The sequence below is a fragment of the Borostomias antarcticus genome, assembly GCF_949987555.1.
Source record: "Borostomias antarcticus genome assembly, chromosome: 1".
NCBI lineage: Eukaryota > Metazoa > Chordata > Actinopteri > Stomiiformes > Stomiidae > Borostomias > Borostomias antarcticus.
The window spans coordinates 32,741,940-32,762,101 of NC_140234.1; the positions used below are offsets into that span (position 1 = coordinate 32,741,940).

At 45.2% G+C, this 20,162-nt stretch overlaps 1 protein-coding gene across 1 annotated transcript in view; it reads right to left on the reverse strand.

Moving 5' to 3' along the window:
- The window catches only part of frya (furry homolog a), a 54,498-nt gene extending 35,539 nt beyond the window's left edge, over positions 1-18,959 (reverse strand). The window contains exons 1-17 of the mRNA XM_084447642.1: positions 18,690-18,959; positions 16,580-16,779; positions 10,961-11,014; positions 9,474-9,613; positions 9,256-9,346; positions 8,686-8,765; positions 8,513-8,593; positions 6,838-7,006; positions 6,357-6,449; positions 5,948-6,046; positions 5,417-5,518; positions 4,934-5,037; positions 1,723-1,831; positions 1,423-1,509; positions 985-1,156; positions 706-838; positions 331-438 (exon numbers count right to left, since the gene is read on the reverse strand). Coding sequence (XP_084303768.1) covers positions 331-438; positions 706-838; positions 985-1,156; positions 1,423-1,509; positions 1,723-1,831; positions 4,934-5,037; positions 5,417-5,518; positions 5,948-6,046; positions 6,357-6,449; positions 6,838-7,006; positions 8,513-8,593; positions 8,686-8,765; positions 9,256-9,346; positions 9,474-9,613; positions 10,961-11,014; positions 16,580-16,779; positions 18,690-18,750 — 1,883 coding nt within the window. The 5' untranslated portion in view covers positions 18,751-18,959. The remainder of the gene's footprint in view (positions 1-330; positions 439-705; positions 839-984; positions 1,157-1,422; positions 1,510-1,722; positions 1,832-4,933; positions 5,038-5,416; positions 5,519-5,947; positions 6,047-6,356; positions 6,450-6,837; positions 7,007-8,512; positions 8,594-8,685; positions 8,766-9,255; positions 9,347-9,473; positions 9,614-10,960; positions 11,015-16,579; positions 16,780-18,689) is intronic.
- Positions 18,960-20,162: the final 1,203 nt, after the last annotated feature.

The following is a 20,162-nucleotide window of genomic DNA, read 5'->3' on the forward strand; positions in this document are numbered from 1 at the left end:
GGAAAGAGCTCACTCTCTTTAGCACTGTACACTGCATACACAGCAGAGTAGTGCAGAGAAAATACTACTGTATTTACTCAGGTTGACTGGATTTGTTTTTCCTTATCAGTTCCCTACTGTACACTTTACTAGAGGGAATGAAGCCTGGTCCTTTAGGATTTCTGATCTTTAATGGTTTAAACGTGAGAAACCTTATTTAGCTGAATTCCCTGGTCAGATAGCGAGCCGCTAGGCCTTTGAACTGTGCCCGGGAGGGATTGCGTTACTAGACGTGTGGGGAAACCTGAGGATCGCTCCATTCATCAAAGTGGGCTTGCCGCACGCACTCACCGAGAGAGCAGGTCTATCAGCTCGGGCTTGGACATCCCGTCCGGCAGGATGCGCGGGACAGCAGCCACACATGTCCTGAACAGGTCTATCTTTGGCTTCCTCTCACCTCTGCGAGACAAGGTCAAAAGATCAGCTGCCGACTTAATGATTTGATGATGTTTGAGAATGTAGAATGTGTGAAACGTGTGTAAAATACTATATATATGGACAGCTGGGGTATTGTGGCTCAGGGACCAGTTGTCCTCCAGGGATAAATAAAGTTGAAAGTTGAAGTTGACACGTTCATTACAGCTGTCCTCAAGATTCATCGACATGTTCAACGCTCAACTGCTGTAAATTGGCAGTTACTGTATAGGAGGTGAGTAGCACACTTACGTGATCATGTCTTCAGGTTCTTTGTTCAGCATCTGAACGTTGGTCATCATCATACACCGGCCCACCTCCTTATCCAGGTGTCTCAGGATGTTATCGATGGCTTTCCTGACTTGAGAGTAATACAGGGACATACCTACAGCGCATGGAAAGCAACAACGGCACAACGCGTTATGGATACTTTCTACTGTATTTCACAATCAGCTCGATGTTTCAACTACTACAATTCAGAGACATGATGAATTGTGTGAAGCATATCACACAGTTGTGGATGTGACTGACCGATGACTTTGGCTTCGTCGTCGGTGAGGGTTTTGCTCAGGTAGGTCTTCTTCACCCTGAGTGTGTTCCCAGAGGGCAGTGTGGCGCCGGTGTTAGGCATGGGGGGCTCCCCATCCTTCTGCTGCAGCTTGTCAGCTATGACCAGGAATGCTCTCAGGCCAATATTCATTCTCTGCGCAGAGAAAAACACTCCCATTATTAATTGGAACCAGCTATAAATCTTGATAATGTAAGCTGTTACATTGCTCGTTGCATTGCATGCTGTTATTTTGTATGTAATTTACAGCATGACACTTACTGCCAGCTGTTTACTAGCGACTAAGTGGATATTATAACTAAAATAGCATGTGAATAGCAAAGCTTCCTGACATATGGCTGTGCATGAAAATAGCGTGACCATTAAACACAAGGAAAGAAGTCTAAAGCACCGTACTGTACCTCTGGATTAAGACTAAAGGCTTTCGCTGGTTTCCCGACGCAAAGTAGGTCAAAGATGATCTCTTTCATAGCAAAATCAAGTCTTTCCTGTATTGAAAGAAGAGGACATGGATTGCACTGTATCAACAGTAATGCCTGAATGTTCAACGTTGTATTGGATGCATGCCACCGTGGCGACACTGGGGCTTGTTTGAGATGACTAACAGCGAGTTGTTTGGACAATAAATGGCTTATGTTGACAGAAACCTTCAGTTCTACCTGTGCAATAAACCAGGGAATTCAGCTAAACAAAAGCCTTACCTGTGCAATAAACTGGATGATTTTGACGAAGATGTTGAGGGGCATGTCTCTGGGGACAACACTGCGCGACCCCTTGGGGAAGAGAGTTGTCACAATGGTGTTGAGACGACTGCAGGAGGAGAGGAGGAGAGAATGTAAACACGTTACCCGTGGAGATGCTGTACACGTTCAGAATTGACAAAGATGGGACATGCTTTTCTGTTTTTACAAGCTATCCCATTTCTTGAAAAGTGTTTTATTTTAAGACCAGTTTATTTCAGGCCTAATTAGAACACGTGGTTAGTCTGGTTTGACCTGTTTGTGGTTCCTCCTGTGGGCTTGTATGCCTCTGAGCTGTTTGTAAACCTCTGGGTCAGTACAGTACCATGCACTATCTGGCCGGTATTCCAGAAAGCGGGTTCTATAAACTCTGAGTCTAACCCTGAAGTCTGAGTTGATTTACACTCAGATTGGGAACTCAAGAGTTTTCGGTTCCAGAAAAGCGGATCCTGGCTGATCCAAGTTAGCTCAGTCAACACTGAATAGGCAACAGCTTGAGTTAAGCGCATGCATGAGGACTATACAGTACAAAGACATGTCAGGTCAAGTCAACTTTATTTGTATAGCACATTTACAACAGCTACGGCTGAACCAAAGTGCTTCAAATGTAAAAACAGAGCAAAAAATACACACAGAACATAAAAAGTAGTATAAAAGTAAAAATACAAATACGTACAAGGGCTCAGATACAAAATAAAAGTGCAGCAATTTCCAAAATAAATTAAAAAGAGACTAAATTAGCACAGTCGGATTACCAGGAGGCAGACTCAACTCTATTCGAAAGCCAGGGAGAAAAGATGGGTCTTTAGCAGGGACTTAAATAGCAAGCTTTTTTTCTCACCATGTCATACCAATCATACCATGATTACCATGGCAGCCGGTGAGAAAAAAGCTTGTCATACTTCATCCCACTGGAAACTCTGGGTTTTCTGTCTCAGAAAGAGAGGTATTAAACTCAGTTACCATGGTCTCATCAAGCAAATGGCAAAAACCGATGAAGAAATGTTGCCTACTTGGGGCGGCAGAAAGGCGTGTTCATTGGAACACTATAACAAATTGTATTTGTCTTTGCAGGAAATAATTAAGGCCAAATGAAATGTGAATGATCTGTCTTTAGGCTATCTGACTGGTGGTGGTGGTAGCTTGATTAGGCTAAAAGTGATTCCACTGCATACTATTTTGTTTCACTTATTGTATTCATTTACTTCACTTTGTACTGCATTGTTTGAAATGTGATATATAAATGTGTTATATAGCACATCACATGTACTGTATATAGCATGAAAATATATTATAAATGATAAGAGATAGATCGATCAATTCGATTAGATACTGTAATGATTAACAAGGAACGATAGCACATCTAATTGGGGTCTCAAAATCCTCTCTGGAGTCGGCTATGCGAATCAATTTGGCATCAACATCTAACGGGTAAGTGAGGAAATGTGCGACAACTGCTTCCTGAGTTGGAAGATTAAATTTAAATTTATTTAATTTATTGCTGTTTCACAGTAGCCTACAAGTAGCCTGGGGAAATGAAATGCACTTACAATGAAATGCAGTAGAATAGTGATAGCCATAATCCTTGGCATCTACATTAATCTAAGATATTCCAAAAGATTCAAAATGTTTTGCATGCTTATTTGTGAATATATTGGTTTTCTTTCCCATGTTTTTCCTGTACCAGCAGCCATGTTGCATATCACTTTTGGGTTTGTTAAATAAAACCTTCCAGCGAGCAGGTTAGGTTCACAGAGTAAATTACCACTGGTCAAGTTTACTCTCTTTCTGGAACGGTTTTGAGTTGTCTGTCTTTCTAGAGTTTGAGTTACCTCTCTTTCTGGAATGGAAAACCCAGAGTTTCCCTAATCTCAGGGTTAGCAAACTCAAGAGTTTTCACTAAACCCGCTTTTTGGAATACACCCCCTGGTCTGCACTCCTCTGTGTGTGTGTGTGTGTGTGTGTGTGTGTGTGTGTGTGTATGTGTGTGTGTGTGCACTGAATCAGTAAATGGGGCTGTCCCTTCCTCCCCCCTGCTCAATATCCAATCACACACTGATACGCTGAGAGGCTGATTGGCTGCAACCTGCCCTCCATCCAGGGCCCTGAAGCGGGCGAGAAAGACCGCGGCCGACCCCTCCCACCCCGGCCACCATCTCCTTGAACCACTCCCCTCTGGCAGGAGGCTGCGCTCCATCAGGCCCAATATCTCCTCTCACCTCTCACTCTCCCCCCCCCCCTGACGTCCCCTCTGCAATACTTGTACATGACCGCTGACTGTACAGGACCTAGCTCACACCGCACACACACACACACACACTGTACGTACAGTATAAACATCGTACAGACATTACACTCTGTACACTTACTGTATACAGCATACACTCATCACACTACATTTTGTATATTGCACTTCATATTTTGTACTGCTCATTTGCACTGTCCTGTCTTTGCACTGTCCTGTCTTGTCCCTGCACCCTGTCTAATGTTGTCTCCATCAGTGTTATGCACCATTGACCAAAGCTAATTCCTAGAATGTTGGCAATGAACGGATTCTGATTCTGAAACAGGTTCTCGTGCCTGGGCATTAAGACCCAATACTGTTGGGTGGGTAGGGCACCTTTTCCAACAGGAAGCTTGAACTCCCAGTGGAGTCATTGACTCCGCCCTCATCTGCCACACCCCGCATTCCTCGCAGCTGCTGTCAGCACACACAGCAATTAGCCAGCACAAAGAGGACAGCTTTAACCTCTGTAATGAGCTGCTTGTTTACAGAACCTACCCGTTACTTTATGACAGGAACAGAGCCAATAGCCAAGCAAGCCACATATCAAGGTGAGGGAGTAGGAGAGCAAATTTGGAGAAATGTGCAAAGTGCAAAAACAAGGTTTTGCTCTCCAGTTAAACCAAGAAAGATACTATTCATGAGTTGGCAGGATTTCATAAACAAGCTTCCTGTGGGTCCTGCTCTATACCGGTCCCTGGGGAGTGGGTTTGACTTGTGACGAGAGGTCATGGGCAAAGCTGCTGCTACGTGGCAAACATCTTACTGTAGCTAGAGCCGTACGAGATGGATGGATGGATGGATGGATGGATGGATGTGGATGGATGGATGGATGGATGGATGGATGGATGGATGGATGGATGGATGGATGGATGGATGGATATTTACCCCTGGGTTGCAGTGTTGCTCTCACATTTGATCCGGATCATGTAGACCCACAGCAGGCGATACAAGGACTCCAGTGCAACACGCGCCATTTTGGGGTCTTTACTCTGTGAAGAGAAACCCGCGTTAGTCACTCACTTAAATGGAAATGCATTTAAAAAATACAAACTGCATGTAGTGCTATAAAGTAATGAAACAGACAGTGATAGTCTGGGTAAAAGCTGCCTCAGGCCTAGATTATTCTCGTTGTGTACAGTATGTAGATATAAAAACCATAATGGCTTTTAAATTGGGTTAGCAACTCTGGACCAACTCTGACAGACAACATTGAGACTGACATATTATCTGGCGTCCATCTTTTCTGCAGCTGTCACACCACAGTATCACATTGACGAAAGCCAGATCCAAGAACCGTTCGGAGAGACATTGAAAGACAAAAACAACGTGCTGTGTTCATGACTGATGGTGATGTCTTTGTCATGCTACCTTGAGGTTGGAGAGGCAGTTGTTGAGGAAAACGTGCCATCTGTTGAGGAAGAACTGTTTCTGGCTCACACACAGGAGACACGTCACGAGAGGGTACAGGGCCTGTGTGAGAGGTTTCAGGTCAGTGTGAAGCCGTACAGTACGCATGTGATACTACTGTATCTGCAGTCACCATCACCGCTTCAATGGCATGCAGGCCTACGGTACTGTGAAGGAAAGCTTCTGAGCTTTTCCGTGAGTGCTGTTATCTCTCAATCCCACTGTAAACTGCCACGGTGATATAAGCACAGACAGGGTGGACCTCAGAAGGGACACGGTACAGTAACTTTTTGTCCTCCCTAGTGAACTGTCAGTGAGGAGAGAATCAACAAGGGGGAGGGAACATTATACAAGACTGACCTTGAAATGCCTGAACAGTCACACACCACAGGCATCTAAGCTATGTAACTGCGTTCCAGAGGCCGGTGACTATGGGAGAGCGCGAACACAACAAGCCAAAATCCTGTGTCATCTCTCGGCAGGGTGACTCACCAGTGAGTGCTTCTTTCTGGAGGACAGGTCCAGGGTCGTGTCGTACAAGCTCTCCACAAAGTTCCTCAGGCACGGAACGTTCACCTCGTTCTTCACGGCCTGCGGACGGAACAGAGCAATGATGCCCAACCGAGGAAGACAAAAACATTAGTGTTTCATCTTTCTTTAAGATATTTTTCGGGGCATTTGTGCTTTATTATATATATATATATGACAGTGTAGAGTGACAGGAAAGGTGGGAGAAAAAGAGAGAGAGAAAGAGGGGAGGACATGCAGCACAGGACCCAGGCCGGATTCAAACCCGCTGCGATAAGGACTAGCTATAATGTGGTATGCGTCTTAACCCATGAGCCACTGCTTCATCTTTCACACTTTTCGCTGGAAACATCGATTCCGTCGTGTCACTTACTGCAGCGACTGGAACTAGAATTTCCACAAAGAGACCGGCCAGGGCGTGCTTTACGTCCTTGTCCTTCACTTCCAGGAAGTACTGGGCGCACTCCTGTAACAAGGAGTCAAATCAAATCAAATCAAACTTTATTTGTACAGTATAGCACATTTCATACACAGAGGCAACACAATGCGCTTTACAGAGAACAAGGGAGGTGGGCATAGGTCCCACCCCTACATATTCCAGAGGGAAGCAAAAAAACAGTTTCAACCGGGGGCCAGAAAAGTGAGCTGTAAAAATTCTTCCCTGACCTCTCTCAACGAGACGAGGAGGGGCACTTGCTTAACACAGAATCCATCCATAATAGACACTGGAATCAATTCTACACACCAGGAGAGCAAAAGTGCAGTGAGGCCACACACTGGCCCGCACAAAAATCCAAGAGAGAGAGCCGGTACACTCGGTCTGTAATAAGGAAGGAGCTGTCAGCTCCATTTACCTGCAGGAACTGAAAAGAGGCTTCAAAATCCTCCACGGGATACATCTTAATGCGGAAGAACTTGACCCCCATAATGAGACTGATGGTGCTCTGGACCACATAAGGACTCTGCTCTTTCTGTCGCAACTCCTTTAGCTCGGTCAGAAACTTCTTCTTCACAGCAGGAAACCTGAGGTGGAGCAGAGTGTTCAGAGGGAGCTTGTTAGACGTGAGGTCTGCTCGTTAATTAACTTTAAGCTATACAAATTCAAAGATAAGACTCAAGACTCAAGATCTGTTTATTGCCATGTATATGGTTCACACATACTAGGAGTCTGACTAGGGTTAAGGAATACGCTGTTGCAGACGACACAGGACAGGGTGCAGGACAGGACAGGACAGTGCAAAGACATTCCAGTGCAAAACAGTACAAAAAACAGTGCAAATACAAAAACTGTGCAACAAAATACAGTGCAATGTATAAATTACGATATACTGTTAAAAATAAAAATGAAGGGGGAGTTTACAGTATACATACTATATACAGAATGTGGTGTGGTGAGTGTATGTACAGTGTGTGTGCTGTTAAGGTATGTGGAGCAATCAGAGGTTGTGTGCAAGTGGTGCAGGGGTATAGAATCAGTGTGGGGGGGCATCACGGGGGGGAACAAGCCTTGTTGATGAGTCAGATGGCCGTGGGAAACAAGCTGTTTAAGTGGCGTGACCATCATATCATTTGATCCTTAAACTGCGAACTGATTCAGACATGGGATTCTTTTTAGGTCCTAAATTTAGAGGGCCATTTGTCATGGGGGCTCACATGTCCATGGCTGCCCTTTCCCCAAATTACTGGCACCCTGCAGATCGAACCTAAATACATGTGCTTCTGCTGGGAGCTAGTCTGAGTTGCACTTGGCCACACATGCAGAGATTATCCACACGCCAACAATCACAAACTACAGTGACATCTACTCATTCATTCAAATTAATTTACTGTAAGTATGATGTACTTCTCTCAGTGCATTCCTTCTATCCATATTTTAAGATTTTTTCTGATTGATGATGACTCTGTACACTTACGCCTGCTCTTAACAGTGCCAATTAAGCTCTAAACAGCCCCGAGACCTCTGTATAAGCATATCCGTGTAGCATCTCCTATTCGAAAGACACAGACAGTTTGGAGAGTGGGCACCACAGCTAGGTGCTGACAACCATATCTCTATTTTAAGGGGTTGTTCCTTGCAGCAATGATCTGGAAACTTCAAATAAACAGACACCAATTTCCAGTCCTAGTTTGGTGGGAAAGGGACTTGTCCAAAACACCTCTTGAGATTTACGCGAGTCTCAGGCAGTCTCTTCCACCAGAAGAGTCTCAAGTAAACGCGTTAAGAATGGGAGCATGAAAAGGCCTTGTCAGACTCTACTATAGTATACGTACTACAACAGACCATTTACTGAAACAACCGGTAGTCATTTAAAATGAGAAATGTGTCCAAAAAGGTATTTGGGGAACATACTATATGGTCAAAGCTGAATAAATTGACGCTTTTTGCCGTATCCTGTCTCGTCCCTGCACCCTGTCCAATGTTGTCTCCATGATATGCACCACAACCGAATGCAAATTTCTTGTACAGTATGTTGAAAAAACTGCATGGCAATAAACAAATTCTGATTCCGATTCTGAAACTTGACTTACTTGGCCTGGGCTAAGACCCCTATAACCTCTGCATAGAGGTCAGCTACAACATGCATGTTGCCAGTGTTAGGACCATGGTATCTGTGAAAGAACACAGTCAAGTCACTTAAGGAATAAACAGAGTCTAGTCTACAGAGAAAAAAAAATATTGTGAAGAAAAAACAGAGTCTTACCCCTCTTTGTGTCTAAAGTGCTTAAAGGCCAAGTTAATGACTTCACTGACCAAACTGTCCAGGACAGGGTGGAGCGGCATCTGGTCAGAGAGAAAGAACTAGTCACGACGCTGAGAAGACGCTGGTCATCATTCTACGTCTCAGAGCCTGTCACCTCTCACAACGCTCCAGGGAACCATCTAATGACCACTATAGTGAATGGTAACCTTTACATTACATTACATTACAGTCACTTAGCAAAAGCTACTAACAATAATTGCATTTAACATAGGAAAAGCCAATGTACTACTACTTGCCAGAACTCACAAATGCATCTCCTTTCTAAAACAAGAGCATAATCTAGTGCTGAAGGCAAAGTGCAAGAATAGCAATCAAAATGCAATAGGTGCTTAAGAGGGAGGATCGTTGTAGTTTTGAGCCTGCGACTAAAAACCTTGATGCATTTTTTGTTACGAATGATCATGTTTTGTTTACCACAAAAACTATGTATACAGTATGACACACCAATGTTGTTATTGTCTGAGACTAGCCTAACCAAAGCACACAGGATATCTGTGAAGAGTCAGTCACCTGTTTTAAAACTTCTATAAGTACGAGAGAGAAGATGAAGTCTATGGCCAAATCCCTCCTTTCAAGTAGATAATCCCTCTGCTGCTCATCACTGGAAGAGAGAGAGAGAGAGTTCAACAAGTCTGGGTTTGATTCAGACACAAGGTTATCACTGTTTCCTAATCATTAGTCATATTACTGTACGTGTTATGTTGTTAACAGACTGAAACATAGCTCACTTTTTGGACTTTGTGTTGGCTCTGGGTCTGTACTCGTGTGACTCTTCCTCCAGGCCGTTCTGTCTCTTGTACCAATCAAACAGGGTCCGCAGGATGGAGGGGAGACAGTACTCAGCCAGAGAACTCATGGTGGTCATCAACTGAAATGAAAATCAAACGATACGCAAACATATTCATAATGTTATATTGCATATGGTTATATTGCTATATTGTTGTTAAATTGCATTTCATCCCCACCTCTGCTTTGCGTCATTCTCTATGAGCCTGTTCTGCTAAGTGCTTACTGTGCTTTGTTATATGATCCCCTTAAATATCATATTAGAGACTACAGGGAGAGCTAGCACATAATGGCCGACCATGTAGGCAACTTCTCTGTACCTATTTGTGCACTCTCTTGTTAGTCATGTCTCTCTTATGAAGTATTTAGCCCATGTTTACTGCTCTGTATATGTTCTTAGCCAATAGACAAACATTTTCCAGGAGCTTGCTCGATCGTCTCGTTGAGAGACGTCAGGGAAGGATTTTTACAGCTCACTTTTCTGGCCCCCCGGGTGAAACTGTTTTTTTGCTTCCCTCTGGAATATGTTTGGGTGGGACCTATGCCCACCCCCCCCCTCCCATTACTCTCTGTAAAGCGCATTGTGTTACCTCTGTGTATGAAATGCGCTATACAAATAAAGTTTGATTTGATTTGATTGCATTGCATATAAAGCCCCATGTCCTTTAATGTGTTTGCAGAACACACTGTGGCTGTATGATATGGGCCCTGGGTGAAGAGGCTGGGTGGAGAGGGTCCACTGAGACACCCAGGCGAGATGAGGGGCCAGCGGGGAGGCGGGGAGGGAGGGAGGGAGCGGGGAGGAAGGAAAAGCAGGACAGGCAGGGCCCTGCTCAGAGCACACAGGAAGGGAGGAGAGTGTGGCCGGGGTGACCAGGGGGGAACACAGCGAGCCCTTCATTCAGCCCGGAGCGGGAGAAGAATCCCGGCTCTGTGCTGTTGCTGAATGGCCTCGTCGGCGGGACAAACGCCGGCCTGTGGCGGTGAAAGGACCCTCTCTGCAGGCCCGCCGATCTGCAGCACACACCTAGGCTAGCGCAGAGTCGCGGTGACGCTGGCTAAGTCAACACTCCGCCCCTGGACCGGCACCGAGGGACCTCTCTGGATGTGAGCGGGGCTTTCAGCCGGCAGCCTGCCCGCACTAGCTACAGCAACAGACCGTCAGACCGCTCGACACATATGATGTGAAAATACACCTCTGTTGTACTAAGGCGAGTTTGGGGTTTGATAGGATATCGAATCCCAATGCTTCCGTGTGTAACGCTGTAAATTTGTAGTTTACGGACAAAAATGACGCCAGTTTATGAGTTATCTAACGGTGGCCAGACAATATGCTCTCACTTATTTGTGTCATCGTGACATCTGGCAGTGTAATGACATCTATTACATCACTCCGTTCGTAATCTCTATTCATTCAACTGCGACTCACTTGGTCAAACTGAGGATCCTCACCCCTCTGTAGAGATTTTGTTAATGGTTTCTCCTGGAAATACAAAAAGAGAAATACAAAAAGGTTAATACAGTTCACTGAAGTTTAGCTCATAATTCTAGCCCTCTGACAGTCTGTAATGTGTGAGTATTTTTGGAGCCTAACTTATAAGCGAGCATTAATGAGAGTGCCATCAGTCAATCTAAGACCTGGGCAGCTCCTGTCAGACATGAGAGATAGGACATTAATGATGGCCCACATCACTACGCTCTTTAATCATGAGGGATAATGCCTCCATTAGAGCCCGGGGCCGTAATCCGCCCAGTCCTCTGCTCAACCAGGGGACACGTTTTAGTCTCTCCTCCTGATAATGTCTGCCTATGTTTTTGGTGGAACTGTACATTCCTATGATTTACGGCATTGTCTCTCAGTATTAATGTATTTCATATCTTTTTAATGAGGAGCTCATTCTACCAGCAAATGTAGTGGAGCAGCAAATAAGAGGAATGGGCTAATTGCTAAACGTACTTATCAAAATACATGGGCTGACAACTGTATCTCTCCAAACCTTTTATAACACACCTGCACGACTGTAACCAACACACAGAACACAATACGTATGTGATCATCCACCGGGGGAAAAAAAATGAACGATGAACGAATTATTCATATCTCAGGGAAGAAGTGTTCCATCCAAATGGAGGAATGGTATTTTGCCCAGTGTTGAGTCTTGACTTCCAGGTGTATCTCTGCTGTCCCTCCTCTCTCTCAGTCATGTGTCTGAATCTGACGTAGTGTGGGCTGGTGCTTCAGGCTCTTTGTGTTTACCTCCACCCCAGCGACAACGCAGGGCGAGAGGTAATGTTTTCGCTGGCGTGTGTCTGTCCGTCCATCTGTTCGTCTGTCAGCAGAATTGCACAAAAACTACCACAGTGATTTTCACGAAACTCGGTGGAAGGGTGTAGCATGGGCAAACCTAGAACCCGTTACATTTTGGAGCGGATCCGAATCCCGGGGCGGGTCCATGAGCCACCAAACAGGGCCGGCCATTCACCGGCATTCATTTTTTGGACCGGGAAAAAACGACCTTACCAATTTTCATGAAACTCGGTGGAGGGGTGTAGCATGGGTCAATTTAGAACTCATTAAATTTTGGAGTGGATCCAAATCACGGGGTGGGTCCACAAGCCGTTTTTTGGTTTGTTTGTTTGTTTGTAAGTAGGATTATGGAAAAACTACTTTGAACTCATTAAACTTTGGAGCGAATCTGAATCAAGGGGCGGGTCCACGAGCCACCCAAGCACGGCTGGGCCGGCTATTCACCTTCATTAATTTTTTGGATTAGGATTACGCAAAAACGACCAGACCTCTTTTCATGAAAATCAGTGGAGGGGTGTAGCACGGGCCAATTTAGAACCCTTTCAATTTTGACGTGCACAGAGCCACGAAATGCGGAGGGGCAGAGGTCTGTGCTCTCTGAGCACCATTTCTTCTTTCTAGTTCAACATGATATCGGTTTTGTCTTACAAGATGAACGATTAAACAACTGCACCTCACCATTTTAATACACTCTTGACTGAAAAATGAGTCTGACTATAAAATAAAAGGTCAAGTATTTAAGCAAATGATTTATGACTCTGATTCTATAAGGGCATGAGGGACAATTGAATGTCAATAACTGGAAATAAAGACAGTGAATCAGTCAATCTGTCTTCCATGGAGAGGACAAGCAAAGGAAGAGTCATGCCCCCTGCAGAGAGAGGGTCACAGAGGATAGAGGATGGGACACTTTCTATGTGGCAATTAACACTTCCCTGTGGAGCCAACGCCATAACTAACAGCTCCTTCTCAAACCCTTCCCCAACACTGGAGCCTTTCCCGGCACGCTCGCACTGCAACCACCCTAACGAGACCGGAGCCCTTCCCTGCTCTGCACTCAGCTCGGGCAGCACATCAGACAGACTCAGATCACTCAGAGAGGCGTCCAATAGAGCCTCCCAGAATGAACTTTAAATCCACTTTGAGCACTATGTAGCCAATAACCACCAGTGAATGCGCTGTCTGTTTTGCGAGTCTCATGTTCCTGTTGGTAATGTGGATTTAAGTGTCGTTTTCAGTTGATTTTTCTGTGGGGATTTTGTAGGATATTAGTCTGGGAACTAGTGGTCACAGGCTGCTCACTGCATTAGCCCCGGCTCTTCCCCCTTTGACTGTCCATGAGTATTCCTGACAGCTGTTGTGTGTTCCAGCCCCCCCCCCCCCCTCCCCGACTCCCCCCCCCCCCCGACATGCTCAGAATCCTGCTCCACAAAATCATATCCAAAGCTCATACTGACTGCTGTTCTTCCAGTTTAGCTAGACTTTATCCGAGAGTCACAATTGGATACTCAGTTACGTACCAGACAGTAAGACCTGACAAGTAAATAACATGACACTATTCAAAACTGCCAAACATCTCCAGATACTGTAACAATTTATCACTCAAATGACCAGGTGGGGGTTGTCTTCTGCTGGGAAGTGAATACAATTCCATACTGTAAATCTTGGCTTTGATAAAATCCTGTAGTAAGAAGATACTCCTTAGAGTTCCCCATAAAAGTGTAACGAGAAGCTGCAGGCATCACTCACACCTGTTCACATGTTTCAGTGGAGGGATCGATGTTGTGAAATCTGATCAGCATGTTCAGTTCGCACAGTAGATCTCTCCCTTTCAACCTCTCTATCCAGAAGATATGTATCTGAAAGATGTATAAATCCTAATACAACAGCTAGTTCCAACCGCGCATTGTGAATGCCAAGAGGCATTCAGAGCCGAGCCAATAACCACAATATACTAACGGGTAAATCACAGGTAACCTACAGTTAAAGTATCACTCCGTTTTGATACATTGTATCAGAACATGAAAGGGATTGTGCAGAATAAACAAACTAAAACTGGAATGGATCTTTTTTTTGCTGTTGGAAGGGGACAGACACTTTGGGACATTCTTTTATAAAGTTTATATTAGCCTCTAGCTTGTTAGCTTGCTTGGTCTGTTTACGTGTTGTGGACCAGTCCAGCTGGCATTAAGTTGCTTATAGGGAGAGTATTGTGGATTTCGGAGAACTGGAAGCAACGCAGTTTAGCGAAATTGAACACTACAAATCCATATTTTTCAAAACAATATTTGACAAGTGTGCAGTGCTGTTGTATAAAAGCACATTAAAATAGCACACTCGAGATGCTTGATCGTGCTGGCATGGCTGAGCAGGGCGTCGGCAGCCCAGCCGAGCCAATAACCACCATAAAGCACTACCTCTCATGTGTTACTGCTTTCACCAACAGCGTTGCCAGATGAAAAATGTTGAAGTATCTAACCAGGGGCCTAATATTATTGTATTTTGAGGAACATTATCGTACACAAGTCATAACCATGAGAAAAAGGCATAAATGTGCCAATTAAAAAAACACAGGCTATGTACTGGATGAGATCTTTTTTAGCCTCATAAAACCATTCTCACGCATAAGCTCATACTTTCTATGTTCCTCTCTGACGCATCAAGTTATGACATCTAGCCATGACTGGAAGCTTGTTCATAATCTGCATGAAAACAGTTTTGGCCTTCAGCTACTGTAGGCTTATTAACTGGGTTCAAGCTCCACCTCTGAGTTGTTGTCTGTGGCTGTGTTCTGTCATGTGGCTGTTGATGGGGTAGCCTACAGCCTACATATCTGATTCTGTCCAAGAGTGTAGCAATCTGTGCTATTTTTAACATTTAGCCCTATTTGCGGCAACATGAACCTGAAACATTGAGACCATAGTGTCACTGATTGCTCAAGTATTGAGCTAGATCGATATTTTTGTCTGACTCAAATTGCTTTACAATGGAAATGGACAGGGCACATGAAAAGCTCATGGTTTAATCTCATTTGGTCTCAGTAGGGACCAAATGTAGGCTATTTGCAAACAAAATGTTGAAACAACGGTTACATTTGAACCGGAACTATTTTGCCGACCCCACCATCTTCCCCACTACCTTTGGCTGACCCCACCATCCCACTAACGTCTGCTAGTCCTCCACGGGGCAGAGGTTACCCTATATCCTGATCTTGTGGGGACTCGAGAAATGAGTGACTAAACTGATTACAATTAAGTGATCAGTTGATCAAAATGATCAAATTATCGTATATGATGGGATTTTTGGCATATTGATCGTACATCGTACAGAGGGCAAAATTATCGTACAAATACGATAATTATCGTACATCTGGCAACGCTGCGTGCCAATAACCATGATAAAGCACAAAGTACCGTCATTCTGGATTGGTGCAGTACAGTACATAGTCCTGGTAACATAGGAAGCCTAAATCCTTTAATAAATAACCGTTATGAAAGATATTAAGTATCCAGTAATGGAGTAAAGAGGTACACTGTATTCTGTAAGTGTACTGGATATTCATACAGAGATTAATTGAAAAGAGATTTCGTTAATCTCAATTAGACTAACCTGGTTAAATAAAGGTAAATATATTTTAATAAATATATTTGATTCATATATATGATTAAAAACTGGCTACTGTCAAGCTGACTACAGTAGCGTTGGTAACAGGCCCTGTTTAGCAGTGTTTTCCCATGGGAAACAAAGACAAATAAGTCTCTAGCTCCGGGGCATCTAGTTTGGGTACAGACCGGAACATTCACTCCGTGTTCCGGGGCTGGTTCTGTGACTAATGACACTGTCAATAAAGACATGACTGCCAGGCCCCTCATCTGAAAGCAATTAAACATGACATGGCATTTAAGAACTTCCCTTCCAACATAATGTCTTCAGCTGAGAAAAATGCCTCTGGTGCTCACAGTCACGCATCACAGGCGTGGACTTCTGAGGGTTTTCTCAGCGGAGGAGCTGTACAGGACACATTTGCCTCTGGCTAAAAATAGGAGTAGAAAGGTACTTATCGAGTAATTTGTGTCCATTTGTAAATGCTGTCATTTTTGTAATCTGTAAATTTTAACTTGTGTATATTAGTAATTTGGAAATGGAGTATTAATATATATATCGAGCATAATCTTGGAGACGGCAGCAACATTTCACTGTGACTACACTAAAGAACATGTGACAAATAAAAGGAATCTTCAATCTTGAGTCACAGAGTCAGTGGAAGCACTGGCGGTGTCCTGTGTCAGAAGACCAGTAAGCTGTGCATGAAGGTAGCTACCAAAGGCCACACTGTAGGTTTGCAGTACATCAGAAGTATGGTTCCTGCTTTAGGACATTGGAACACACATTATGTGGGTTCCCTGACACTGACCCTCATTGAATAGACAGTGGCTATACTTCTCTAAGAGCATTAGCCTCACGCAAACCAGCGTAGCACACAGCTGTGCCGCTGTCTCCATGAGTCCAGGCTTGGCTCCCAGCCTGACTTTCCTGAGGCCACATCAATGTCATGACCGTCACTTGCCCTGGTCACCAACCAAGACAACCTCTGTAAAGAGGATCTGTTATTCTGTAGCACAAATCAACAGCCAACGCAAAAGACATGCAATCACTATCTACAGGATGTCATCATGAAGTTAAACGCATATGACAGACAACATGCTCCATGACAGGCATCTTGTGTCTTTGCTGACTCACCAGAGGCTCTGCCATGATGATGCGTATTTTGCGCTCGGACAGCGTGGTGAAGTTGGCGAAGAGGCTCTTGAGGACGTATTCGCCCGGCTTGCTCTCCGGGTCGATGCTGATGGGCATCATGGCCGGGGGGCCCTTCTCTCCCTGGGTGCAGCAGACGGGGGGGACGGGGGGCTTGCTGTATCCGTTCCCTACGGGCGAGGCTGGAGGTGCACCACAAACAAGCACAGTTAGAAAGGAAAGCAGATTTACCAGTTCACAGGTTTGCAGCTGTGTTCATATTCGATTGCCTTCTTGCTTTATGAAAGAAGAGATATTTCGGATAGTCTCCAAACAGACCGTCCTTTCTTTACTAACGCAACACGCTCCAATTACTGCTGCTGATCTGACCGTCAGACTTTCAGAATGGCTACAGATATGAAAACACCCTGGTTTGACCAATAACTTTTCATTTTCTCTTCAAGATGTCATTGTCCTTTCTTGCCTAGTGTGACAGCCACTCAGGTCTGTTTCATTAGTGATGGCCAGGCCCGGCCCAGAAAACTCTAAACAACTGGCTTTACCTCCAGTTAAAGTTTAGCCCACGGTGCATATTTCAACAAACAGCTGAGACAGTGTACAAGCGCCTAATTAGTAGCATGGAATGTTAATTTAACATTGCGTCAACTGTATTGCATTTCTAGTTCTCTGAACTGTTGTAAATTTGCTGCGTAAAATATCCAGGGACACTCTCCACTACTGAGAGAGTATAATTTTAATAAAGTATAATTTTAACACATGGATTTGATATGAAGGCACTGAAATTACACATCTTACATTGACTTTACGTGTCATAGCGCAGCACACAGTAAATCATTCCTCTTTAAGAAACGATTTGGTTACTAAGCTACTGAAGACAAACACAGCCAAACAACACTTGAATCATGTTCTGGGCTGCACGTTTGGTCGAGGTAAAATTCCCAGGTGCTATCAGAATGAAAAGTATGCTTGTTGGGGAGCACGCGAGCGCTCTATAAACATAGATGTCTCTTCCCTCTCTCTGTTATTTGCAGAGTGGTGGACGCTGACTAGAGCTGTTATACAGTATAATCCAAGTCCTCATCTAATCTACCCTTCATGACACTGCAGCTTATCTCGCTCATGCATTTCATCTCTGTGTGGGCTGCACTAATCTACGTCTGGAATCAGCCGCTTCCATGCCTTTGCACTATACAGCCATATTGTAGATATTGTATAGTACGTGCTCTTTGCTTACCATCCCACCATTAAAAACCCGGCTTTAATCTCACTTCACAAAATACTGTACAGAACATGCTGAAACCTGTTCCCAGTATTGATCTGCTGTGGTTAACCATGCAGGGTCGATCAAAAGGTTATCTGTCTTTGGCCGGAGGGAACTGGGAGATGTGTTCTCTAAAAACGACAGAGTGTGTAATCATGCCTGTAGGAAGTCTCGTTACCAGGCCGGGTTCTAACAGAAGAGTGTGTAATCATGACTGTAGGAAGTCTCGTTACCAGGCCGGGTTCTAACAGAAGAGTGTGTAATCATGACTGTAGGAAGTCTCGTTACCAGGCCGGGTTCTAACAGTACCTGGCACAAAGACAGTCCACTGACCACTGGAATTGGATGTTGTGCTCATTTATAACCCCTGGTCCTGCATGGTAACTGTCAGGAGCCAAACCAATTCACTCTGAGGTCAGAGGTGGGGCGACATGTCATGTGAGACAATCCCTGAATCCCTAGACGAGTGTTATTCAAAACAATCACTTTTCGGCGCTGACATTTACAGTCAATGCGCTAACAGTATTACGGCTGATTGCCTGACAACCCAGACGGCTGAACCTTTGAACCTAGGAGAAACAGTGACCAATTAGTTCAAACAACAACATTCAAGCGCATCCGCGTGTGTGTGGTGGTCTGCGGGAGCTGTTCCACCAGAGCAGCCCAGGGGGGGGGGGGGCAGCAGGGGGGTCAGGCTGAGAGGTCAGCTCCCCCCGCCAGCTCTGAATCGGCTCCAGCACATGGCCGGTTCTGATATGCCCTATTAGGAATGCCCAGCGTGCATGCCCGTCTGAGCCCACCAGCGCCCGCCCAGAACCGCCCAACACCTACCGAGGCCCTTGATAAAACTGATGACGCTGGCCTTACTCCAGCACACGGCCATTCCGTCCATAGTGGGGAAGTTGGCGATGGTATCCCGGGCTGTTCTGAGTCAAGCACTAGTACAGTCCTCTGACGTCCATGTCCTGTGTGTCGCGTGGCTCTGTCCCCCGGGGCATGTTACCCAGACCCACAGCAGCAGTCTGTTTAAGAAAACAACAAAACTACGTCCGACTCGGGCGTTGTCGTCTGCGGCCACGGCGATCTCAAGACGTCGTCCGGTGCTGCTTACTCTACGGCTCTCTGCAGCCTTGTGATCCGCCACTGCCTTCCAAGAGTGAAGGTCAGGCGGGAATTTTTAGCCGAGGCACGGCGCAAGTGACGAGGTCTAACATGCTACGGTGGCATAGTTGTGTGACTATATTTATCCCGGGGTACACGCTATACTGACGGACCGGCCCTCCCCTTTCCCCCCATGGCTCGACCCCACCTCCGTGTTCCTGGAGCATGGGACTCGGAGGGTAAACACCAGCACTTTGTATCCAGCTGAGCCAGCAGCACAGTCCTGTCTCCCTGCGGGGGAGGGCGGTGGCAACGTTTAATAGATGTCCTTTTACACACACCGACACTTGAGCTACAGCACGTTTTGCAATGCAATACGGAAGAGTGACTCTAACTTTCGGTGAACACACAGCGCATGAAAATAATACACAAAAACATCAAACGATCAGGAGCTCGAATAGAAAATGGACACTCCCCAGAAGAGAGCTCTGGGCAAAAAGTCCAAACGCATTTGGATTTAGCTGTCAAAAAACGAAACATGAATACTGGTAAATGAAACGTGAGCTTGTTAAATCTCGCCTGACTTAACAGGTCTCATGTTGCATGACCTCAGCAGTTGGGAGCAGAAGAAAGCTGCCAGTGTGGATAGCGCTCCTTTCTCTAGCTCTGAGCGCTGACCGCTGCGCTGAAGCCGAGACGCTACATGTGACTCGGCAAACAAGAGCCGTGCTCAGGCGCAGCGGGCATTACATCAGCAATGAACGCGCTGAACGCTATCTGAGCATGGTGGTGCTCCCCAGAGGACAATACACCCAGAATAACAACGCCTCTCTCTCTCACTCCCCCCCCCCCCACCACCACACACACACACACACACAAGCACGTAAAAACCCTGGAGAGTTATCCCCCTCCTACATACACAGCGTGGGTTTGTGTACATATACTGGGACCGTGGAGAAAACAACCAGGCAGCCTTTGTAAACGGGGTGGGTTGATACTTGACAGATCGCCCACAAAGCCTGACCTCTGACCCTTTGGGGATAAAATGTAGTCTAAAGAAATGTGCATTTACAATATCAGAACATTAGCATAGATGGGATCTTTCAATCATCTACGGTACTCAACGTACTGACCTTTCTCTCGGTCTGGGGGTAAAAAGGCATTGCACTCCGATGATCCAGTAGATAACTGTTTATCGACGGT